Below are 22,588 nucleotides of genomic sequence, written 5' to 3'. Positions count from 1 at the left end.
AAGCAGAAAAGATCCCTAATTTGTTTTTTAATAGAAGTTTCTATAATTGTTGCAGATATTTCAGAGTTGATAGGTTCATAATTAGAGCAGATGAATCTTTTCAACAACTATCCCCCCGGTACCTTTTCAACAATCCCCCTTCTGTGCTATAATTTACAATATTACTGCCTACATGTTAGCTGGCCGAATATCAGTTTAAGCGCAATCCAGGCCGCTGTTCACGGCCATGCCTCTCATTCGCTGTGGGATGTAATCCGGAAATTGCGGGTCGGTTATCGCGGCGCCGCCGCCATGACCTCACACCCACCCGCCAGTCGGAAATTCTTTTTGCTTTGTATTCCAATTCGGTTAATTAAAATAGCATGGCGTATTATATTCTATTGAGTTGAACATAGTATACGCATACGTGTGAAGTTATTGATCGTCTCTGATTGGTTAACAAATCCCTCGCTTAAATTCTATTCAAGAATAGCCCCCCTTTTGTTAAAGGGGGGGGGCAATAGTTGAAAAGATCCGAGCAGATTCACAACTTCTTAAGAGCCAAAGAGTCACATCTTTTCAAAGGAAGAAGAAAATTACTAAAATGTTTGAATTAATTCTCGATTAAGCTATAGATTAACAAAGTGAGAAAATCTTGTTTTTACAATTTTACAATAATCATCAATTTTGTCGACAATTTAGGAGGATCATGATCGGCTACAATTTGTTCTATTTTTAAATAGAATTCTAAATTGCCGATTAAATTGGAATGTTAGAGCAAACATCATTGAAATTATTGTTAAATGAGAAAGAGAGAGCACAGTTTGTTTGCTAAGCATAATTTGAAGCCACGAGTTAAATCAACATTATCTTTCAAAACAGCAGAGATAATGATTGATCAGAAGCTATTAATTATTCTCGTCCAAAAAGTAGTATGCAAAAATAGATCAATGATATACAAAGGCAGCTACAATACATAATTAGTCCACATTTACTTCAGTCAAGATAGTTGTTGAACACTTCGGAAAATCATTTCTTTCTCAGTTTTCAATTCTTGATGAGACATTAGGAAAATTTTTCGAACCATAATTTGATCGAAAGAGTTGACAAAATGCATTTGGGCGAAATATGTAAAAATATGTGAATATTGTGCCAAAATTTCTCATAATAGTTCAAACTAACACAGATTATTGGTAAATTTTTGAGAAAACTTTCCGTTATTCCAAATAGTCCAACATGCATTTTGCATTCCATAATTTGCGCATGAATTAGCAATGTATTGTTAATCATACCAACAATGGCTACTTCATGAGAATCGAGAAATAGCATCATTCTTCATCAATTCGTTGTGAGGATGATAAACTAGGTCATTAACCAAAATGACACCATATTTCAAACTTCACAAAACCGCGTTGTGTGATCGAACGCATATTATGGACAACAGATGAAATTTATAATACGAACATAAGAGAGAAATTGATCATCACAGATTAGAATTGAGAGATATTACAACACATACTACTCAATTGGTAGTATAGTAGATAAAAGAGAATTGATGATAATTTTGCAAATTAGCACACTACAAAGATATCTTAGTGCTGTTGGTTCATTAAAATTGACCTCAAATCAAATCTAGTCGCAGTGTTAAATATACCAAGGCGCCCGTCGAGTTTTTAATATGGAGATAAGATACGTCAAGTCCAAATGCGACCTTGATTAGATAATTATCAATATTTATTATCAACGTTTGATTTCTAAACGTACCCAAAGTTTACGAATCTTGAACAAATCGCAACTTTGAAAAGATCCAAATTCAAATTCACCTTATCTTTGGGACTATCTTCGCTTACAAAAGAAAGACAAATTAAGTTATCTGATCTAAATTTGAAGCCTGAAATGTTTCCTTCTACCCGTGAACAAAATTTTGTTTCCACAAGGTGAACAAATTAAGGCATGTTTTTCAGAATAAAAATGCCTGACACAATCTATAATATGTGATATTAAGCCGTAACAATTAATAAATATAGTTATAGTTATTAAAGGGTAGCCAGAGCCAGCAACAAAATTTTCCTACATTAATCAAAATAGATGGGTTTATGCTATGGGAGGCGGAGGGGGGGGGGGGGGGGGGGGGTTGAGGAAGCAGTTCAAATTTTCTACGTAGACTCGAAAGTGTAATGTAAACCAGCACTTTTCTATTACTGATTCGAACAAGTTAGATGTTTTTTGTTAGAATTATGCGTTCCATTCTTCCTAGAATCTAAATTATTGATGATGTTCTATAGTTTTGGAGGTTGATTTTGGATGAAATCTAGAGGGTTTCATAACCAGTGTACTTCTTGTATCTCCTGGAAGCTATGATGTATGCAATCAGCACCAGACATATTAACCCGGCCAGCACGCAACCCACAATGATAGGGATCAATTTGCTCTCTGGCTTGTCTTCCAGACATATATCCAAAGCTAAAAAAAACAATGACGTGATACTTTCAAAGTCTTACCCTTTTCTGCAACAGATAAAATACGTCCGGTGGATTGCTAGAAAAAAGCTGCGACTGCTTTGTATACATGTTTTCTCAAAACACAAGGAAAAACGTGAACCGACCAGCGTCGGACGAATTGCTCTCAAAGGACTGGCGAGGCAAACAATTTAGAAGGGGGCATACATGCTGGATAAACAATTATGTTGCAAAAACTTGTGACTACAGAGGGTTTCGGACATGCGACCTCTCGGATGAGAGTCCGGGTCATTAACCAATGCACTATACGGACTATGTTCGGTCATCGCTCACAATTGGTTTTATTTTCGCAACAGACTTAAATTCTGAATGCGCGAAATTCAAATCACTCAGAAAATCAACTAAAGCTTAAAAATTCCACAGTTTAACAAAAATGAAAGGCAAACAAAAAAGCAATTGCCAACGGTTAGCAATCAAAACCAGATTGCTGTCTGAAAAGACATCGGGCATGAAAAAACATAGGGCATGGAAAAACAATTTTGAAATATTTATCAGACAGACAGAAAATCACCTACATTGAGCCAATTCTTTTCAACAAAATAGCCAAAAACGCGTTAAAAAACTTCAAAAATAGCCAAAAATGCACGAAAAACAGTTCTGATTAACATCTGATTGCCAATGAATGTTTAAACGGATGGCAAGATTCCAATTTGTCCCACAAAAATCAATTTGGTTAAAAAAAGTGAATTTCAGCCAAACAAAATTCTCGCCAAACTTCATGTTAACAAACAAACATGGAAGCATGCCAAAAAATAGCCTTCAATGATTCCCATAATCCCCATTGTGATTGAAAGAACAGAAAAAGAGAACTGATTTTTTAAAACAAAAACATTTTTGAAGTGCCAATATATTTTGATGTCATTTTGTAAATGGTCACATGTCTGTTTCTTAACGAGAGGATACAAGGACCAGTACCAATACTAATAAGCATTAGAGATGGTAACTAAGACTTCTAGGAACACAGTTCAAGTAGCGGGCATTTAAAATTGGGCTTTATGGGTTTATCTTGTTTCGATTTCTGATTCAATTTTTCGATACTGACTGTTGATTCTGGATTATTTTGCTGAGCAACTGCTGTCTAAAAGCACTTTGAATAGAAAAAGAAAACGAAACCAGCCAAGAAAAAACAAAGATTTCATGCAAAATATTTTTAAAAATTTAAAACGAAAAGTCAAACGATTTTTGTTTGACGAAAGAATGGATATAACAGGCCATTTCCTGGCCTAACATTCAAAAATTTCTATTGATCTAACAAAAAGCGAGACATACAAAGCAATAGTAATGCAGTGAGAAACTCACTTTAGAAACGGCCGAACAAAAAATCCGAAAAAAAACGAGTCAACTGCCGCACGCGAACGAAATCCACTAGCCAGAAAGCGAATTTTTCTCGAAACACCTTCCTCACTCTGCTTTAAAATCAGAATAACGACATTTTACGCCTGACATTTTTCGCTCCACATTGTTCAGCGTGACTAAAATCATTACTTGAATGTTACTTTAAAAATCAGGAAAATGTGTCAGCGAATTTCAAAAAGACGACCAAAATAGCCGGCTGGGAAGATGAGGGCGACTATCACTAAAAAAACCTCAGCGAAAATTTTATGCCAAACTGGAGGGAACAAATTAATAAATAATCATCCTCCGCTTTAATTTTTTTACCTGTAAAGTTTTAATTTTTCTTTACTCCCCAAACTTACAGCTTATAAGAATGCTCGCCAATCAAAAACAAAAAACATTACCGACTAAACGTCGGAAGAATTGCTCTTGAACGACTAATGGGAGCTCTAATCGATTGCAGCCTGCTTCAGTCGGGGGGGGGGGAGGGAGGGATGGAGGGAGCCTAAATGGGACTAAGAAGTTCAATAGTGGGCTTCAAATAACCACATTGTTAACATATACCACTATTAAGATTTAAAGTAAAAAATGGCACCAGTTTCGGCGGACTTTTAATGACTTTTAGTATTAAATTCTCGCCAATTGAATTCAGCTGCTTGAAATTGTGATTGAGAGAGAATTTTAGATCACGCGAAACGCAAAAAGTCAAAGGCGTAAAAGTCACTCGAAAAGTCAAAATTGTCAAGCGAAAATTTTGCATAAAAAAGACACACACGTTTAGAATAATTGCTATGAACTACGTTCAAGAGCAATTAACAAGTCCGCAATACACTTCCTAGATTGCAAAAAAGTACCAAAATATGCAATTCTGGACTTAAATTATTTTAAAAACGAAGCGACCGTCAATAAAAGTTTGCGCACATAGCAATCGTTTCGCAGGTATTGATAAAAGTTAGATACTAACAGCTGCTGTAGGTGTCAGACCCCTTGTCGAATGAGAAGGCCTGTATCTTGAGCTTGGACACTACCATTGTCAGATGATTGGGGCGCACTATGACAAACTCGTCCGCGTCACACTTGAACGCATGATCCAATTTCATGGGAGCATCTACCACAGACATGTTCGAGTATGACAGAATAGCTGAAAAAAACAGGATTCTTTTCATTTCAACATTTTTACCATGAACTTTTTCTTGTTTTCATTAACATAAATGAACAAACCAAATAGGTTTTTTGACACAGCTTAGTACTCGTTTTCATGTTTTAAGATTTGCTCACGCGATCAGGACAGCATGCAAAAAAACACCAACTTTTTTAGCATAACTTGAAGATTACTTGAAATTACATTAGCACATGCAATTTAAATTATGACTTCTCAAATTGGAGAATGCTTGAATCGTTACAAAACTGCTTCATTCATTTCCACCTGAGATCCATTTTTGATTCTCTTGATCATGAGTGCAGAAATCATTTGATTTATTTTGGAGTATGATGTCTTAAGGACCTAGTGAGTGGTTTACAAAGGACATTGAAATTACTATATGCCACTAACAGAGCCAAAAAATCCGACAGGCGGCCCAATTTAATTCAGAGATGGCTACAGACTACAATTTTTTTTTGCGTGAAAAGGTCACTCGGGAAGTGAAAAGTTCCAGCACAAAAGCGCAACATTTTTGCGTAAAAAGGACTAACATGAACAATTATTGCTTCAAACTTCGTTCGAGAGTAATTAATTTCATTATTTGCTGCCCACGCGAGATCAGGATCGCTGAAATGCGAAAAAATTCGAACTTTTTGAGCATTAAACATTTTTGCATTTCTATTAAAATGCACATGCTTGCGATCTTAAATGAGGCTTACTTGAAACCACTTTAAATTTCAGCTGCTTGGATTTGTCAATAATCATAATTAGCCAGCTGAAACCACTTTAAGACAGACATCCCTCCCTCCAGCACAAGAACATCAATGAAAGAAAATATCTTAAGGATAGCTAGATGATCTTGCTAGATGATCTTGCAGTAAAATGCTTCCACTTAAAGCTCACTTGAGCTGATAGATGCTAGAATGAGAATGAATACTCTAATAAGATCAATCTCATATTCCTTGAAGCTATATTAAAAAATTTGAGTCACATACCCAAGTACTGTAAAAATAGAATCACAGCTCAGAAAATGTCTTGAAAATATATTCGGAACGCAGTTTTCAGCAAGTTAGGAATACACAACCTAATCAATCAAAACTCAAAAGCTAATGAGAATCAGGCAAGATTTTTGTCAAAAGCAACAACAGTTAAATATAACCGAATAGTTTTGGAGGAATTGCTCAAACGAAATTGGGCCTCGGACTCTCCATTTGTGGCTGTAGTACGAAAAACCAAACAGTTTAGAGGACCAAGATCTCACAACAGAGCCCTTACTTGGTTAACTTGAGTACTAGCTCATAGATATTAGAACCTAGATTTTGACTTGCTGTAACTCATATCACGAATGGAAACATAAACCGACTAATGTCGGAAGAATTGCTCTCCAACGACAGGCGATGCAATCTAATTCAGGGGCTGTAGCCTAGATAAATTTTTCTTTATGGGTGGAAAAACAGTTGACCACACCGGCATTCGAACCACGGACCTCACGATCCCTCACCAGAATCACTGTCAATCGGCTATCAGTCCCTTCTTGTTGCTATGCGGCATTTGTTTTAATTGTAGCAACAAGCTTTACTTCGGTGTGAGAATAATAGAGATTACTCAAAAATGAAAAACGAAAGCACTAAAAAAGTCAATTGAGAAATCAAAGAAAGTTCCAGAAGAAAAGCGGAAAAACGGGCAAGCAAAAAATTTGCAAAAACATAGCTGTCAGATTTCCAGAAAATAGCCGCAATAGCTTTGTAGATCTGCATCTCAAAAAGATAGTAAAAGAAAGACAAAAAAATTTCATTATATGCTGAGATGTTATATTCTGATTATGAATCTGAACAAATTATTGCTGCTTCTATTTGCCGCTCTTAAATAACCCAAAAGGTCAATTTCAGAGTCAGGAAGGCATTTTTGAGAGTGAGATAAGACACGCGTGACTTAAAATTTAATCACGCAAATGAACAAAAAATCGCTCCACTAACCATGAAAAATGACATCGCGCACGCACTTCAGTTGAAATTGCATGAACGAATGAACAAAAAGCAGATTTGAAGTGATTGTGACGTCATATGGAAGTAACAAAAATCTTAACAAAAAAACAAGAGAAGGCCAAAAATAGCCCCAGCTTTGCTGTGCGGCTATTATAAAAGACCAACACGTTGACAATAATTGCTATGAACTTCGTTCAAAAGCAACTAATAAAATCAACGGAGTCGCTAAGATGTACATATTAAATTCAAAGAACTTCATACACAGAAAAAATCTTCAGAGATTCAAAGCCACAGAAACTCTTTCTGCTCAAATACTAACTTTGTCTAGCTTTGGAGCAAAAAGCAAATGAAGTACAAAATTAAAACAAAATTGGATACTATTAGACACAAAATAGCCACAATATAAAAACTTTTTCTAAATTCTATTCAAGCATTGACTCCAGAAACTGACACAAAAAAATTTTATTCATTTTTTAGATGCGCAACGATTCAGGGCATAAAATTCAATTGAGAAAAAAAACAAAACAAAGTTGGAAGGAAAACATTAGGGAACATCAGAAAAAATAAAAACAGGCAAAACAGTGCTATAAAGTCAAAACTGACTCACGATGAAAAACGGCTATCAAAAGGTGTATTATATTGCAAAAAATGGCAAAAAGGCTCTAACTTGTAGATGAATCATTTAAACATACCCGTCATGTTACAAAAATAGCAACTATTTGTTCCCATCACCCCGTTTGAATTGAAACAAAAACAGGAAACTATTTGCTTTACAAACGAAGTCAAAAGTGAGTGTAATTTTGATCGGATTTTGTACGAAGGCATACTTGTTTATTAAGTAGAGAAGGCAGCGATTAGCGTCAGTGCTAATAGGCATTAGACATGGTAACTAAGACTAATTACAACACGGTTCAAATACGGGGCCTCTAGAACTGGTTTTATCAGTTTATTAGGTTCCTATTTTTTGATAAAGTTTTTCGATATTAACCTGGTTCAATTTAGATTGCTTTGCTGTACAAGTGCTTACTAAAAGCAACTCGCACAGAACAAAGGAAGAATTAAACTAGCAGAGCAGAGAGAACTCAAAAAGATTTCACGCAAAATGTTGGAAAAACGGCAATTATTCATGTATGTAATTCTGAACAAAAAATCTTAGTTCATAAATATTTCATGAATTTCAACATAAGCGACTAACGACGGGCGCTTTGCTCTCAAACGACAGGCAAGATGGCGTCGGTAGCCAGAGGTGGTTTAGGGATGCTAGCATTAGTGAGAGGAATGGGGGGACAAGCGATGGGGGGTTGACAGAGGGGGTCAATCTTTTGATATTAAGATCCGCTCTTCACACAATGAAATTGTCTCCTCAAAACAGCTTTTTTGTGAATCGTATACTTAGAGACTAGTAAGGCTCTAAGAGAGCTACTCAGCCGCTTAATGCCCTCCGTGGGCCCTGCGTTACCTGTTTATCCCGTTTTTGAGGACGGAAAGTCAAAAAGTGTCAGACAAAAAATCGGTCAAGCGAAAAATCACATTAAACTAAATTTCGTTTGAGACCAATTAACCACAAAAATGAGCACAAACATCCGAACTCTACACAAGCATGTAATTCTTTACAAAACTCTTTTGTTTAAGAAATTAAGTTTTAAATTTTATAAGCTCTTTGTTAAAAGAGCAGGCTTTTGTAGCTGCAGACAACTTCGAGGCCTCCAACCATCGCGGCTGGTAACTTCGCATGACGCATGAAAGTCCGTCGATTACTTCGCGTGAACACATCTGAACAAGCAGTCCTTTCTCGCCTTTAAATTCAGACTTATTGACGTGCTATATATTGTTTACTATGCTTTTAATCTAGACCTCATTCACATCAAAAAGAGTCGATTAAACACGTGAATGTTTCTGATCTCGTATTTGTTCATTTAAGGGCTAGACTAACACAAAAACACATAGGCTAATTAATCAACATCATGACAAAGGTAATAGCGTCGTAAATCTCAAAATGCCTTACTTTTCAAACTTTGATTCTCGTATTTGATAGCTATAATAAATACAGATACATAACATTTACAATTACGCGTGTATTAAATTATGTATTTTATTAGCAAATAACAGAAAAAGAGACTTCGAAAGTTCATATTAAGTCAATATCAAAAACAATGTTTAAACTCAGTTCGTCTGTTTGGACTCTAACTCTCAAATTTACATTGATTGTCAAATATCTTTCCTGTTATAGAGTCCCAAATTTCTTATCTTATAAATTTTACTTGAACTTTTCGTAACAAGCTTATCATGTCACTAGGAAAACAAACCATTTCTAAAGGGGGTGAAGGGGAAGTCGATTTGTCCAGACGCTAACATCCTGTACATTCAAATTGCACCACCCGGGGGGGGGGGGGGGGGTGAAAAGCTATAATTGGGCATACAAACCCCAAGGAATATATAATAGGAAAGAGGGCAAAATATTCGACCTGAAATTTGAGACCAAACATTTGATAGTTTCAACTTGATCTCGTAACTTGAAGAGCATTTAGTTCGGTCAGATTAAAAGCCACTTAAAAATGACAACCAGTGCAGCACATGATAATTATGAAAAGGAGTATGAGTAAAGAAGCACCACACACTCCAAGCCACAACCAGAATGCCCATAAATAGACCACATCCAGACCATCTGGGTTGCACACGTCAATTGCAACTATACCATTGCTTAATCTGCTCCCTTCCTTCAGTTAAAGTTTAAATACTTCACTCGATTCCAGTGATCTTAACACCCATTTTTATGGTGTTCTCTTTCAAAAAATGAGTTAGCGGAGGCTATTAAGCGCACATTGGACTTCAAAAATTTACGGAAAAAAATTCAGTCTTTGACATAGATATATACCAACTGATAATCACTTTTTGAAAGAAATTATTACACCGTTCCCCTATGCTAGTATTTTTTTACCAACAATTAAATTTGAGAGAAAACACAGCGGTACTAACTTTAATCTTCATGTTCATGCTTCAGCTTAACTTTTGTTATTAAAAGAAAAGTTTTCTCAAATAGAATTGTTTGCACAATTCTTGAACTGAAGTTGAATTTACGTTTAACGCTTAAAGGATCATAAACCAAATAGCGTTGGGCGAATTGATCACCGACAAGACTGGCGACACAAACAATTTAGAAGGGGGTATAGGCTAGAGAAACGTGTATGGTGCAAAAACTTATGACTAGGGAGGGGTTCCCGCGCTCACAAAGAAGCCGGGAACATTAAGAACTACGCTACATGGGCTTAGTACAATCATCTCTCACAATCGGTTTTATTTTAGAAACATAGCTAATTTCTGAAGCTTTCTTTCTACAAAATAGATCAAAGTAACTGTAGTTTTTGGGTGCAAAAATTATTCAAAAATGTACGGGCCAATAAAGAAAAAACTTTCCATATAAACATTGCCAGCAATTTGGCACAAAAGTATCCGAGAAAACAAAAGTATATTCGAGCCACTTTCAGTCAGTTTGCCGGGATTTTGTTAGAGCGATGAAATATATGTTCTACCTATTTTTTAAAATGATTAAAACAACCGACTAAAGTCAGGCGAATTGCTCTCAAAGGAACGATTGGCTTCGTCAGTAGCTAGCCACGGTTTGGTGAGGCTAGCTTTAGCTTAATTCAAGGGGCGTAAGATCAGAGCAGCGGGGGTGCAACGGTGGGCTGATGGGGCGTGTTGTGAGGGGGGTGAATCTGTAAGAACCGCCCTTCACACAATAGGTATGAGTCAGCAAAAGTTTCTGTGAATCGCATATTTGAGCTGAAAGGCTCTAGGAGAACTCAATGACCGCTGGGCGCTACCTGTTTATCTCGTTTTTGAGGACGAAAAGTCAAATGTGTAAGATGAAAAATCGGTCAAGCGAAAAATTGCATAAAAGACAGGAGTAATATAATTATACTCAGAGAGCGATTAAAAGACCTATTGAGAGCGTGTAGTCTTTCAAAGTGTCAAAAATTGTTGTAATTTGACGTCCTTTTAGTTTGATTACTTAGAGAACACAGGGTACAATTTTATCGGCCATTAAAACTTCGAGGCAGAGAGATTAGTTTGAAAGATTGAACTTTGAAGAAAGACTGAATTTTTCTGCCCTAAAGACCGTGTCCTAATTTAGTAAGTTTTGTAAGTTTCATTTTGAATCAATCCACGGGCTCTTAAATTTGCATGACTATTTCAAGCTTTTCCAACTTTTTTTTTCATAGGTGGTTAAAAATCCTGTATATTAATTATGTGAAGAGAACTTTTCTTTCGCAAGCCTGCTTAAAATCGTACTCTTAACATCAAATTTAAATTAAATTCAACTCTTGTACACTTTGGTTCTCTAAATACGTTAGAAAAAAATCTTAGTCCCTCGGGTCTCGAGACTAGCATTCGGGCGACTAAGCTTCTAAAACAGGTCATTCAGCTGAATACTAACACCACTAAGCATTCGCTCTGAAGAACTTAAATGATGTTGTACCAGGAGGCACGTGCTAAAAACTGTAAATTAAGAACCACCAAGTCATAATGTTGATTTTATAGATGTAATTCAATGGTTAGGAAATGGATGACTTTTTCACGGTAGCAAAAGAAGATTTGTGAAGCAAATCTCACGAAAGTTTTAACTGTTGACAAGGAACAACAGTGGGCAAAAGGTAGCCCAGGCATATCGTGCCAATTTAACTATAACTCAAGGGACTTTTTTTGAAACACCAGCAACTCTGGCGTCAGTGAAACAAGCTGATTAGTTTGCTTCTCTGAGGTTCGGCCACAGCACCACCAACACTACACATTCAATATTAACTGAAGGCGAAACACCGAACACTTTTTTTCTGGTGAACCCCCCTTAACCAAGCTCGAACGCGCAACCTCAAGACAAAGGCAAGGGCGAAGGCAAAGACAAACACCACGAATCAACCCCAAAGACCAAGACCCCCACCCCCCCCCCCCCCCACCGGACAATAAAGACCCCAGCACAGTCAACATTTCAACAACACAAAACACAAAGCAGAATTCAAACCGCCTGACAGCAATGCCGAACAGAACTATGCAACCACCCGTTTTAAAAGCAAAAATCAGGGTGATGGGGGAGAAAATTGCGAAGAACCTGCAAACAATGAGCGAATTGATTGACAGTGGGAACATAAATGCAGCAAAGAATGTTCACGAAAAGGCAGCGTAAACATTTTCGGAGTTCGAGTAAACAAGTTACGAGTTGATTTCACAGCTTGACGAAAATCAGCACGAGGAGTACATCGACAAAATCACTGACACGTGGAACAACATCGACATGAAAATTAAAATTCAGAATCACTTTTCGCAAGAAAACACCACAACAAACTTCAACACACAAGACAACAACGAGACAACAGTAACAGCGAATTCGACAGCCGATAACTCAGCAACCAACAACAACATCAACACTAGAGCAATTGGACAACAGCAAACATCCATTAACAGAAGTTTACACAACGAACAACCGGAAACTAGCAATTCCGCTCAACGTGAAAACCTCAACAGCTTTTGGTATGACAGACTAGCTTACTCAAGCAGCCTAAACGACCAGCATAACAGAGGAACTGGAATGGGGGACACACAGACATTCAATCAGCCAACAGTACAACCACAGCAACTGACAACAACGTTATCACAATCAGTTCCATTCTATACGCCTTATGTGGAAGCTCTTCCAAAGATGGATCTTCAGAAATTCAACGGTGACCCGAGCAAATGGGCAGATTGGTACAGCCGTTTCAGCTTCATGATTGGAGACACTCATCTCAGTGATGGACAGAAGATCGCCTATCTACAGAAACTTGTAATTGGAAAAGCCAAAACAGCAATTGAAGGATTTGCCTGCAACGGACACCTGTACAAAGATGCAATAAACGAGTTGAAACAGCGGTTTGGGAACCCAAACGTCATCATCAGCAACTTGTTGGAGAAACTCATCAACTACAGGCCACCAACGACATCCCTTCCTTTGACAATTGTAAAATTCTCCACTTTCATAAACACCATGACAAGGACAATGCAAGAACTTAATTTCGAAGCCGATCTCAACAGAACGACAATCTTGAAGCATGCAACCGACAAACTACCTTACAGCGAAGAATTCAAATGGAATCAGTTTGTTTTACGACGAAGAATTCAACAGCCGACACTTGCAGACTTCAACCAATGGACTAAAGAAATAGCCGAAGCACGAACGTTCAACGCATCAAGCACGAAGCAGCACCAGCCTTAGCACAGCCAGTGACACACATCAACGAAATTTCAACTTGGATGGAACCCGACAATTTCATCAACAACCAACTCATCATAACAGGGAAGAACATCACCAACAACCAACACAGAACATAACCAACTTTAGCAACAACAGGAACCAGTACAACCAGAGGAGCACAACACAAATGTTTCTAACAACAAGAGGAAGCAACAGCAACAACCAGCCGCTGCCTTGTGTCTTCAACGACCGTAATCATCAGTTATTCCATTGCCCAACGTTTAAAGCAAAGACAGCAGACGAAAGACTACAAACGGTTTATCAATTGAATCTTTGCAGAAATTGTTTGGGAGCGAACCATCGAGCAAACAATTGTCCCTCAAACTCTAATTGCAGGGAGCAAGGATGCGGACAACGACACAACACTATGCTACACGGTGCCAACAGTAGATACGGACGAATACTGACATCAATTGTTCAAACAAACTCTCAATTGAACAACTCAAGAGGAAATGGTAACTCATTTGCAGTCATCAACAACAAAGATACAACCACAGCAAAGGACACAATAGCAGCAACTAAAACAACGAAAACAAAGTTCGGACATACGCCTTCATCGACCCAGGAAGCAGCTTGACAATACTTCTCTCGAAGACAGCCGACGAAATACGCCTTCAGAAAGAAACACGTCAACAACTTGTCTTGGAGTGAGCCAACGGAACAGACACAAAAACTTGTTACACAACATCAACAGAAATTTCAAATTTGGAAGACGATGAACGCTACAATCTCAAACAGATCTATGTTGTGGAAAACATCAATGTTCCAAAGCTGAGGGAGCACCCGGGAGACATTGCCAGAAAGTATGACCACCTTAGACATGTCAATATGCCAACACTGGATAATCTCCAAGTCACAGTATTGATTGGACAGGACAACATTAACCTTATCTCACCAGTCAGAGTGGAACAAGGACCATCGTCAGCACCCAGCGCAAGTCTTTTCAAACTTGGTTGTACTATTTCTGGACCTCATACAGTATTGGATAACAGCAAAGCACAACATTCAATGCATCATACTGCTTTGTTTTGCGGCAATTGCCTTGAACAAGACAATGACCTCAACGATGAAGTTTGTCATTGGTGGAAAGCAGAGACAATTCCATTGGATTCCAAAACCAAGTCTAATGATCCAGAAGTCCTGTTGGCCACCAAGATACTTAACACAACATGCGTGAGAAAAACAGATGGACGTTATGAAACGGAACTTCTCTGGAAAGACGACAGCAGTTTACCAGACAACCGGTCACAAGCCGTGACTAATCTGAATCATCTCGTCAACAGACTACAGAAGAAACCTGAACAGTACAAGAAATACAATGAGGGCATTCAAGCAAACCTGGAAGAAGGCTACATTGCAAAAGTACCTTTCCATCGACAGAAAGATACAGGATGGCACATACCACACTATGGTTTTGTCAGCCCAAACAAACCCGACAAGATACGAAGAATCTGCAATGCCAAAGCACCACAAAGCGGAACAAGCCTCAATGACAAACTCTTAGCTGGACCTGACATCCTCGGAAATATGCTTGGAATTTTGCTACGATTCAGACAGGGAGCCATCGCCATCCAAGGAGACATCGAAGCGATGTTTATGCAAATCGGAGTACGACAAAAGGACCGACGTTATCTGCGATTCATGTGGAGACAACCAAACAGCCAAGAATTAGAGGTGTACGAATACCAACGACACATCTTTGGAGCCAGGGGACATTCAGCAGACATTTTACATGGACGACATGGTTGCATCTTTCAGCGACACCATCACAGCATTCACTACAGCCAAGGATTTCAAGGATACTCTGAAAAAAGGTAAATTCAACCTAACAAAATGGTGCAGCAACAGCCGTGAGTTTTGTCAGCAGATGCAACACGATCTTTGCAAACCATTTGAGGAGCTCTTTAGTAAAATTTTTCATCAAAGAGTGCTTGGAATTCACTGGGGCTTGGATGAAGACAAAATAATGTTGAAAGCGAAAGACAGAAAGAACTTGGACAGGAAAACATGGACACAACGCAAGTTTCTGTCTTTTGTGTCAAGTTTCTACGATCCTTTGGGAATCATATCTCCATTCCACATCCGAGCAAAGATTATACTGGAAGAACTGTGGAAACATGGACGCGAATGGGACAAAGCCATCAGTGGAGACAATGGAAAGGCCATCAAGGATTGGGCAGAGGAAACAGAACTTAGGTATGGTAGGGATTAACAGGTTGGTAGGTGGTACAGGACTTGGAAACACAACGGAACTTCATGTATTCTGCGACGCATCATTGGAAGGAACAGCAGCGGTAGCATACATCAAGACAACCAGCAACCAAGGAACCACAATTCGTTTTATGGGAAAAACAAGAGTGGCACCCTTACGTCAAACAACAATTCCCAGACTAAAACTGCAAGCAGCACTTTATGCAGCAAGATTAAAAAAAACAGTCGAGGATGAAGTGGAATTCAAGTTTGACAAAATCTTTTCATGGAGTGACAACACGACCGTTCTCAGTTGGATAAAGAACTTCAAATTGAAAAAGATGTACATCGGAAACCGAATTGCCGAAATAAGGGATCTCACAAGCACTTATCAGTTGAACTACGTCAATGCTAAGGACAACCCAGCAGATCAAGGAACACGAGGACTGAAAAATCTCTTTGGTTACAGGGACCACAGTTTCTTCTATCTTTTAACAACAACTGTACAACTGACGAACAACATGAAAATGTCTTCTTGAACAGCGCAGAACAGAAGTCTCAGGTATCACGACGACAGCCAATTGACAAGGACTTCATTGATGCCAACAGTTTTAGCCAGTGGTTGAAACTCAGAGCCGTCATCATCAAAATTAAAAACCTACGAAACAAAACGAAATCACGTGACCAACAGATCATAGATGCAGAGAACTTTCTCTTCCGTTTATCTCAGCAGCAATCGTTCCACGAGGATGTAAATCAACTAACACACAACAAGCCACATCTCTAAAAGAGTAAGATTGATTCAGTTGACACCTTCAGTGAACGAAGATGGTATCATTCGTTCAAACAGCAGACTAGCCAACGCACCAGTTTCAACAGCAACGAAAAAGCCAATAATTTAAGACGGCAGAAACAGGATTATACGTCTTTTTCTGGAACTGCAAAACAACATCAATGGTCATGTTCGAGCTGAACAGCAAACACACAGCATTCAGTTGAACTATTGGGTTCTTCAATGCAAAACAGTAATGAAGAAGATCTCAAAAAGATGCTACGAATGCAGACGACAGAGACAACTCAACAGCCAGCCTCAGATCTTCCGAGTTAACGATTCTCAGTCAAACCTGTAGCCTTCAAAGAAACCGAAGTGGACTTTTTTGGGCCTTTTGAAATCTACAGCCAGATCAACACAGCCATGAAAGCTTACTGTTGCTTATTCACATGTCTAACTATACGAGCCGTTCATATCGAAGTGACCAGGAACTTGCAAAAGGACTCATGCATAATGGCATTCCAACGATTCTTCAGACGACGAGGAATACCGGAACGAATTCACAGTGACAACGCTTTAAATTTCACCAGTACAGCAAAGACCTTCCAGGAAAGCAGCTTCACAACTACAGAAATATGCGGAGTCGAAAAAGATTACATGGAAATTTATTCCACCAGGAGCACCACAATTTGGTGGAACATGGGAACGCCTCATTGGGATGAGCAGACGCCTGTTCTTCAATATCGCCGGATCTAGGAAACTCCAGGAAGACAGTTTCTCACCCTCATTTGCCAAGTGGAAGCTCTGCTCAACAGCAGACCTCTAACATCAGTCAGCAGTGACATACGCGATGTGGAAATCCTGACACCAGGACATTTTTTGCCAGGAATGACAACAGGACTGCCAGCAGACACTACAATTAGCAGCAACGACAGAGAAACAAGATAACTATGGAACAATGCCAACAGTATCATGAACAAATTCTGGACACGCCTTTTAAAGGAATATCTCCCAACACTCTCCCGATAACGTCGAAAATGGCATTCAACAGTAGACGGCATAGAAGTAGGGGACATGGTATGGATACTAGAAAAAAACACACCCAGGGGTATTTGGGTATTTTTACTACAACAACAAACACTTCATTTGGGTATTTTCACTACAACAACAAACACTTCAGCAACAATTAATTCAGCAGAAGCAACAACATTTTTCGAACAGCAGTCAACACATTCTTCAACAGTAGACATCATCAAAGTCAGTTCAGGCATTATTGTAGATATGGACGAGTCCATAACTTCAAGATCAGCGTTTTATTGAGGACACAACACAATACAACATTTTCAACAGAATCATCAGCAGCGGAAGTAAGAATATACAGTTCGCCTACACCAAAAGACACAACAGAGCAGGAGAGAACACGACGAGACGACAAAGAGCAACTTCAAACAGACTTCAACAACAACAACAGATCGACTACACACTTTCTGATTTTTGTGGGCGGAGTGTACCAGGATGCACGTGCTAAAAACTGTAACTTAAGAAACACCAAGTCATAATGTTGATTTTATAGATGTAATTCAATGGTTAGAAAATGGATGACTTTTTCACGGTAGCAAAAGAAGATTTGTGAAGCAAACCTCACGAAAGTTTTAACTGTTGACAAGGAACAACAGTGGGCAAAGGGTAGCCCAGGCATATCGTGCCAAAGTAACTATAACTCAAGGGTCTTTTTTGAAACACCACCAACACTGGCGTCAGTGAAGCAAGCTGATTAGTTTGCTTATCTGACGTTCGGCCACAGCACCACCAACACTACACATTCAATATTAACTGAAGGCGGAACAGATGTAATGCACTATGACTCAGTTACCAGTGGTGGTGATGGTGGTGGTGGTGGGGGGGGGGGGGGGTGCGGGGGTAAGAGGAAAGCACTTTCAACGAAAAATTAAAAATGGATAGTACAAAAAAAAACGAATTAAAAATGACCAGCAGGACTTGAATAAATGCTACAAACTTTGTTTCACAGACTGTCACTTAACAGTACCATTGTACTAACACTGATGCGAAGCGAATCTTATAATAGGAGCTTTGATAGAAAAGGGAACAGATACTCATGGTCGTATAGAACACCGCCAAAACATTAAGCACCGCAAACACCAGAGCATCAATAGTCGGATAGGGAAACAGCAAATGTAGAATAAAAACCAACAGCAGTATCATGTAAATTGTGAATACAAGTGGCACCAAGTAACGCATTGCACTGAATGCACTTTGACCAACTTTAAGGGGAAAATTTGTCTCGCTTTCGTTTAACCCTGGTTCCAACGAATTAACCAAACATTCGTCTGCCGAATATGGGCACTGTTTTAACCACCCACACAATACAACTTTGTCACCTGTTTACTAATTTGACAACTCAGATATAACTTAGTCAGTTCATTAAGTTGTTCTTAGTCAGTTCAATCCAATTTTTGTTGATAATTAGAAACCGTCAGCTATGCTTCCAAAAAACAACCAAAAACCAAACTTTTCGTCGAAAATTATTCATAGTTCGATTACTAAAATTATATGCAAAAAACACAATCCCAAGAAATGTGAATCTGGCATGATAGCCAAGAAGCAAGGCGCGTGACTCACGCGCCACATATCGAGCTTTCAATCACCTGCCTCCGTGAAGCTCTCTATGTGGATGAGCTCTCTCACTTAATCATAGCTTCAGGTTAACCAAAGCCCGACAAGATTTGGCTGCAGCGATGATACCATTTGAAAGTTTCAGATGCGAAAACATAACCGACTAACGTCGGGCGAATTGCTCTCAAACGACCTGCGAGTGGTTGACTTTTTCAGCAGCTAGCCACGGTTTAGTGACCTTTGGGCGCTACTTTTTTATCCCGTTTCTGAAGACGAAAGTCAAATGAGTCAGACGAAAAATCTGCCAAGCGAAAAAATGCATAAGAGACAAGGAGGATTAATATATTTGCTACAAATTGCTTTTGAGAGCAATTAACAATGATTTCTTAAAAAGTGCCTGTTTGGTCATTTAGGATTAAAAAAATTCTACTATAACTCATTGTTAAAGAGGATCAGAGATAATGACATTACGCCTTATAACAGCAGCTGAAGTGCGGCATAAACGGAGAGAGAGAGAGAAAAAAAAGAGAGATAGAGCGTGAGAGAGATAAAACGGGAACGAGAAAGGGAAGGAAAGGAGCCCTAACCGACAGAGAGAAAGAGACAGGAATATTTTCCATGATGGGATTCGACTCTGCAACTTCTAGTTTTCTAGCCTTGTTAATCAATAAATCATATAAAAACTGATCATTTTTTGTCTTGAAAGTTCTGTCAAGTAACCCATCTTCGAGACTTGAGAAGTTTCGTTGGCCAGTACTGGTCATTAAACTCAGGAAAGGGCAAAAATATTGAAAAATTGAAAGAACTTTAAAAATCTTGCTAAAATTCAAGACAAAATTATCTTAAGAACCCTTTCGTTGTCTCAGGAGACCATCCGGTATCCCTGTTTCAAGCCTGAAATAGTTTCACAGATCTAAAGATCCATACATTTGGAACATAAAAAATACCCAAAAATTTGAAAAAAATTTCAAATATTTTACAAATTTGCTTAAATTCGTGACATTATAATTTGACGAACATTCCATTACATCTATAGACAATGCAGTAACATATTATCAAACCATAGAGGAAGTTCCCTCGCTCTAGAGGCTAGAGTGACCTAAAATTGACAAAAAATTTCAAAACTTAAAAAAATGCAAGTTTTATTAAAAAAAATTGCAAAAACTTGTGATATTAAAAAATTGAAAATTAATCCACGACCAACAAAAAATTTCCAGTAACAAAATCAAACCCTAACGGAGGTTTTCAGACCCTTGAAGCTCAAAAACCCTGAATAATGACTATAAATGTCAAAAAATTAAAATTACAAAATTTGACCACAAAAATCCTAAAACTCTGATGTTGTAATCTCAAAAGACAATCATTACAACTAGAAACTCTACAGTAACCTACTGAAAAACCTTCGAGGAGGTTCTTTGGCTCTTGAGGCCTAAAAAACCTAAAAAATGACAAAATTTCAAAAAAAACTTGAAAAAAATGCAATTATTTTAAAAATTGCTTAAACTTGTGATACTAAAATCCTGAAAAACATTCCACGGCAAATAGAAACTATGCAGTAGCCTATAATCAAACCCTGAGGAGCTTCCTAGGCTCTTGAGGCTGGAGAAACATACAAAACGACAAAAATTTTCAAAAAACTTGAAAAAATTGCAAGTTTTATCAAAAAAATTGCTGAAATTTGTGACATTAAAAAGATGAAAAACTATTCCATGGCCAAAAAAAACTTGTCAGTAACTTACTATCAAACCCCTGAGGATGTTTTCTGGCCCCTGGGTCTGGAAAGACCTGAATTTCATTACAACTAGATTCCATTACAACTAGAAACTATGCAGTAACCTATTATTGAAACCTAAAGGAGTTTCGTGGACAGCTAGGGCTGATAAAAATAAAAAATTGTAAAAAAATTTCAGAAAGCTTGCAATATAGTATAAATTTGAGTTTTTAGCAAGCGGCTGTTCGTCAGTAGCTAGTCACGTGGTTGGGGTGCACCGGGGGCAAATGAAGGGGGGAGGGTGGAGCATTACTGGGGTGGGGGGAACGCGTTGGGGGGGGGGGGGGGGGGGGACAATAGTGGGGGAGTCAACAGTGGGGGTGCCTTCAACCTCTAAGAACCGCCCTTCACAGCATAAGTATAAGTCTCCAACAGTTGAAACAGCTGAAATAGAGCTGAAAGGCTCTAAGAAAACTTAATGCCCACTGCGCGCTACCTGTTTATCCCATTTGAGGACGAAAAGTGAAAAGCGTCAGACGAAAAATCGGTCAAGCGAAAAATCGCATTAAAAAAGACCGACAGGACTAATATAATTGCTACAAAATTCGTTTGAGAGCAATTAAAAAATGACCATTGTTACAAGAAATTACCAAGGCTGCTCCCGAAAATAACAGTCTGAAATGAGAGGAGTTTGTTCATTGACTTCGTTCTTAAGGTCGTTTCTCATTGAAAACCAATGTCTCAGACGTTCGGAAACGCAATCTTCTGTCTGAGACAAACAAAAAAGCAGAAAATCCTTCCGTTTTCTACGCTGGTTCTGAAACAAGACTAACACATTGCTCTTTGTTTGCAATTTGACTGTCCAAATTCAGACTTATAATAATTGTGGTTTCTGCGTAAATGCAGCGGAACAGTATTAGGCGACATCCACCTGTTCTCATCTGCATCTTTTTATTTTTATTCAGACGCAAAAAAGTGGCCATAGTCACAAAAAATTACCAATTCTGCTCGCGAAAAGAACAATGTGAAATGCGGGGAAGTAAAAAAGAAAAAGGGGGCAGCTGAGAACAGGCGGGTGTGGCCTAGCACTATTCCGCTGCAATTACGCATAAACCGCAATTATTATTATTCTTAATACGGAGTTGAAACCTCAACAAAAACCGTGATTTTCTTGTTTCAGAGCAATTAAAAAGTGAAGAGCGTAGAAAACGAAAAAAAGATTTTCTGCTTCTTTTCATATTCTCAGAAAAGATTACGTTTCCAAAGTTCTGAGACAATGGAAAATGTTTTTCAAAAATTACAACACATTCTTCCCAGAGAAAATTGACCTGAAGAACGAAATCAATGAACAAAATCCCAAATTAACCTAGACAGAAATCAAATATGTAACGCAACCCCAGTTGTTTAAAACTTATTTTTAGAAAATAAGCAATTCCGATTTAAAAAATTTCTAGTATGGAATTTTTAACTGCATGGCTGTACAATTGCAACCATTGACAAAAATTGATGTACATGTAAAGCTAACGAAGACACGAAAAAAATTCAAATTATGATAGTTTGCTTTGTCAGCTAAAAATAAAAATAAAAATAAATAGAACATAAAATTCTTATCAGGCTACAATTTTATGCTCAAGTTATGACTTATGACGCTGCTGACAATGGCTCATTTAAAGTATAAGTATATTCAAGGGACTTTTATTCAGTTTGGCGACGTTGTTTCGAGGGCCATATAAAATTTAGGTTCTACCTGTTTCATAAGAACGCTCAAAAGATTTTTGTAATTTTGGACAAGAACTTTTGGCAGATAAAATTTTGCCTTTTCAGTTTTGAGTACGTAAAACTCATAACTCAACAAAAATGCGAACGCAGTCATAACTCGAACAACCAGTGGAAGCTCTGATCTATTGCAGACTGCTTCAGTCACTCGAAAGGGCAAATCCGTTAAGCGAAAATTTTGCATAAAAAAGACCAACACGTTTACAATAATTGCTTCAAACTTCGTTCGAGAGCAATTAATAATTTTTTCTTGTACATTG

At 38.2% G+C, this 22,588-nt stretch overlaps 2 protein-coding genes across 3 annotated transcripts in view; both read right to left on the bottom strand.

Moving 5' to 3' along the window:
• Positions 1-575: 575 nt before the first annotated feature.
• LOC142353184 (uncharacterized) overlaps positions 576-22,588 on the bottom strand; it is a 29,162-nt gene continuing 7,149 nt past the window's right edge. Inside the window, exons 3-4 of the mRNA XM_075405403.1 lie at positions 4,798-4,974; positions 576-2,442 (exon numbers count right to left, since the gene is read on the bottom strand). Coding sequence (XP_075261518.1) covers positions 2,291-2,442; positions 4,798-4,974 — 329 coding nt within the window. The 3' untranslated portion in view covers positions 576-2,290. The remainder of the gene's footprint in view (positions 2,443-4,797; positions 4,975-22,588) is intronic.
• LOC142353186 (uncharacterized) overlaps positions 9,365-22,588 on the bottom strand; it is a 15,687-nt gene continuing 2,463 nt past the window's right edge. The window contains exons 3-4 of one of the 2 annotated variants that reach the window (XR_012761031.1): positions 18,322-18,613; positions 9,365-9,648 (exon numbers count right to left, since the gene is read on the bottom strand). Coding sequence is in view for 1 of the 2 variants with exons in the window: in XM_075405404.1 (XP_075261519.1) it covers positions 9,509-9,648; positions 18,322-18,606 (425 nt within the window). In the remaining variant the exon portion in view is untranslated. The remainder of the gene's footprint in view (positions 9,649-18,321; positions 18,614-22,588) is intronic. The other variant, XM_075405404.1, reaches the window with a different exon arrangement.

The sequence above is a fragment of the Convolutriloba macropyga genome, chromosome 14 (assembly GCF_964194025.1).
Source record: "Convolutriloba macropyga chromosome 14, txConMacr16.3, whole genome shotgun sequence".
Lineage (NCBI taxonomy): Eukaryota > Metazoa > Xenacoelomorpha > Acoela > Convolutidae > Convolutriloba > Convolutriloba macropyga.
This window is presented reverse-complemented; position numbering and strand designations above follow the sequence as displayed.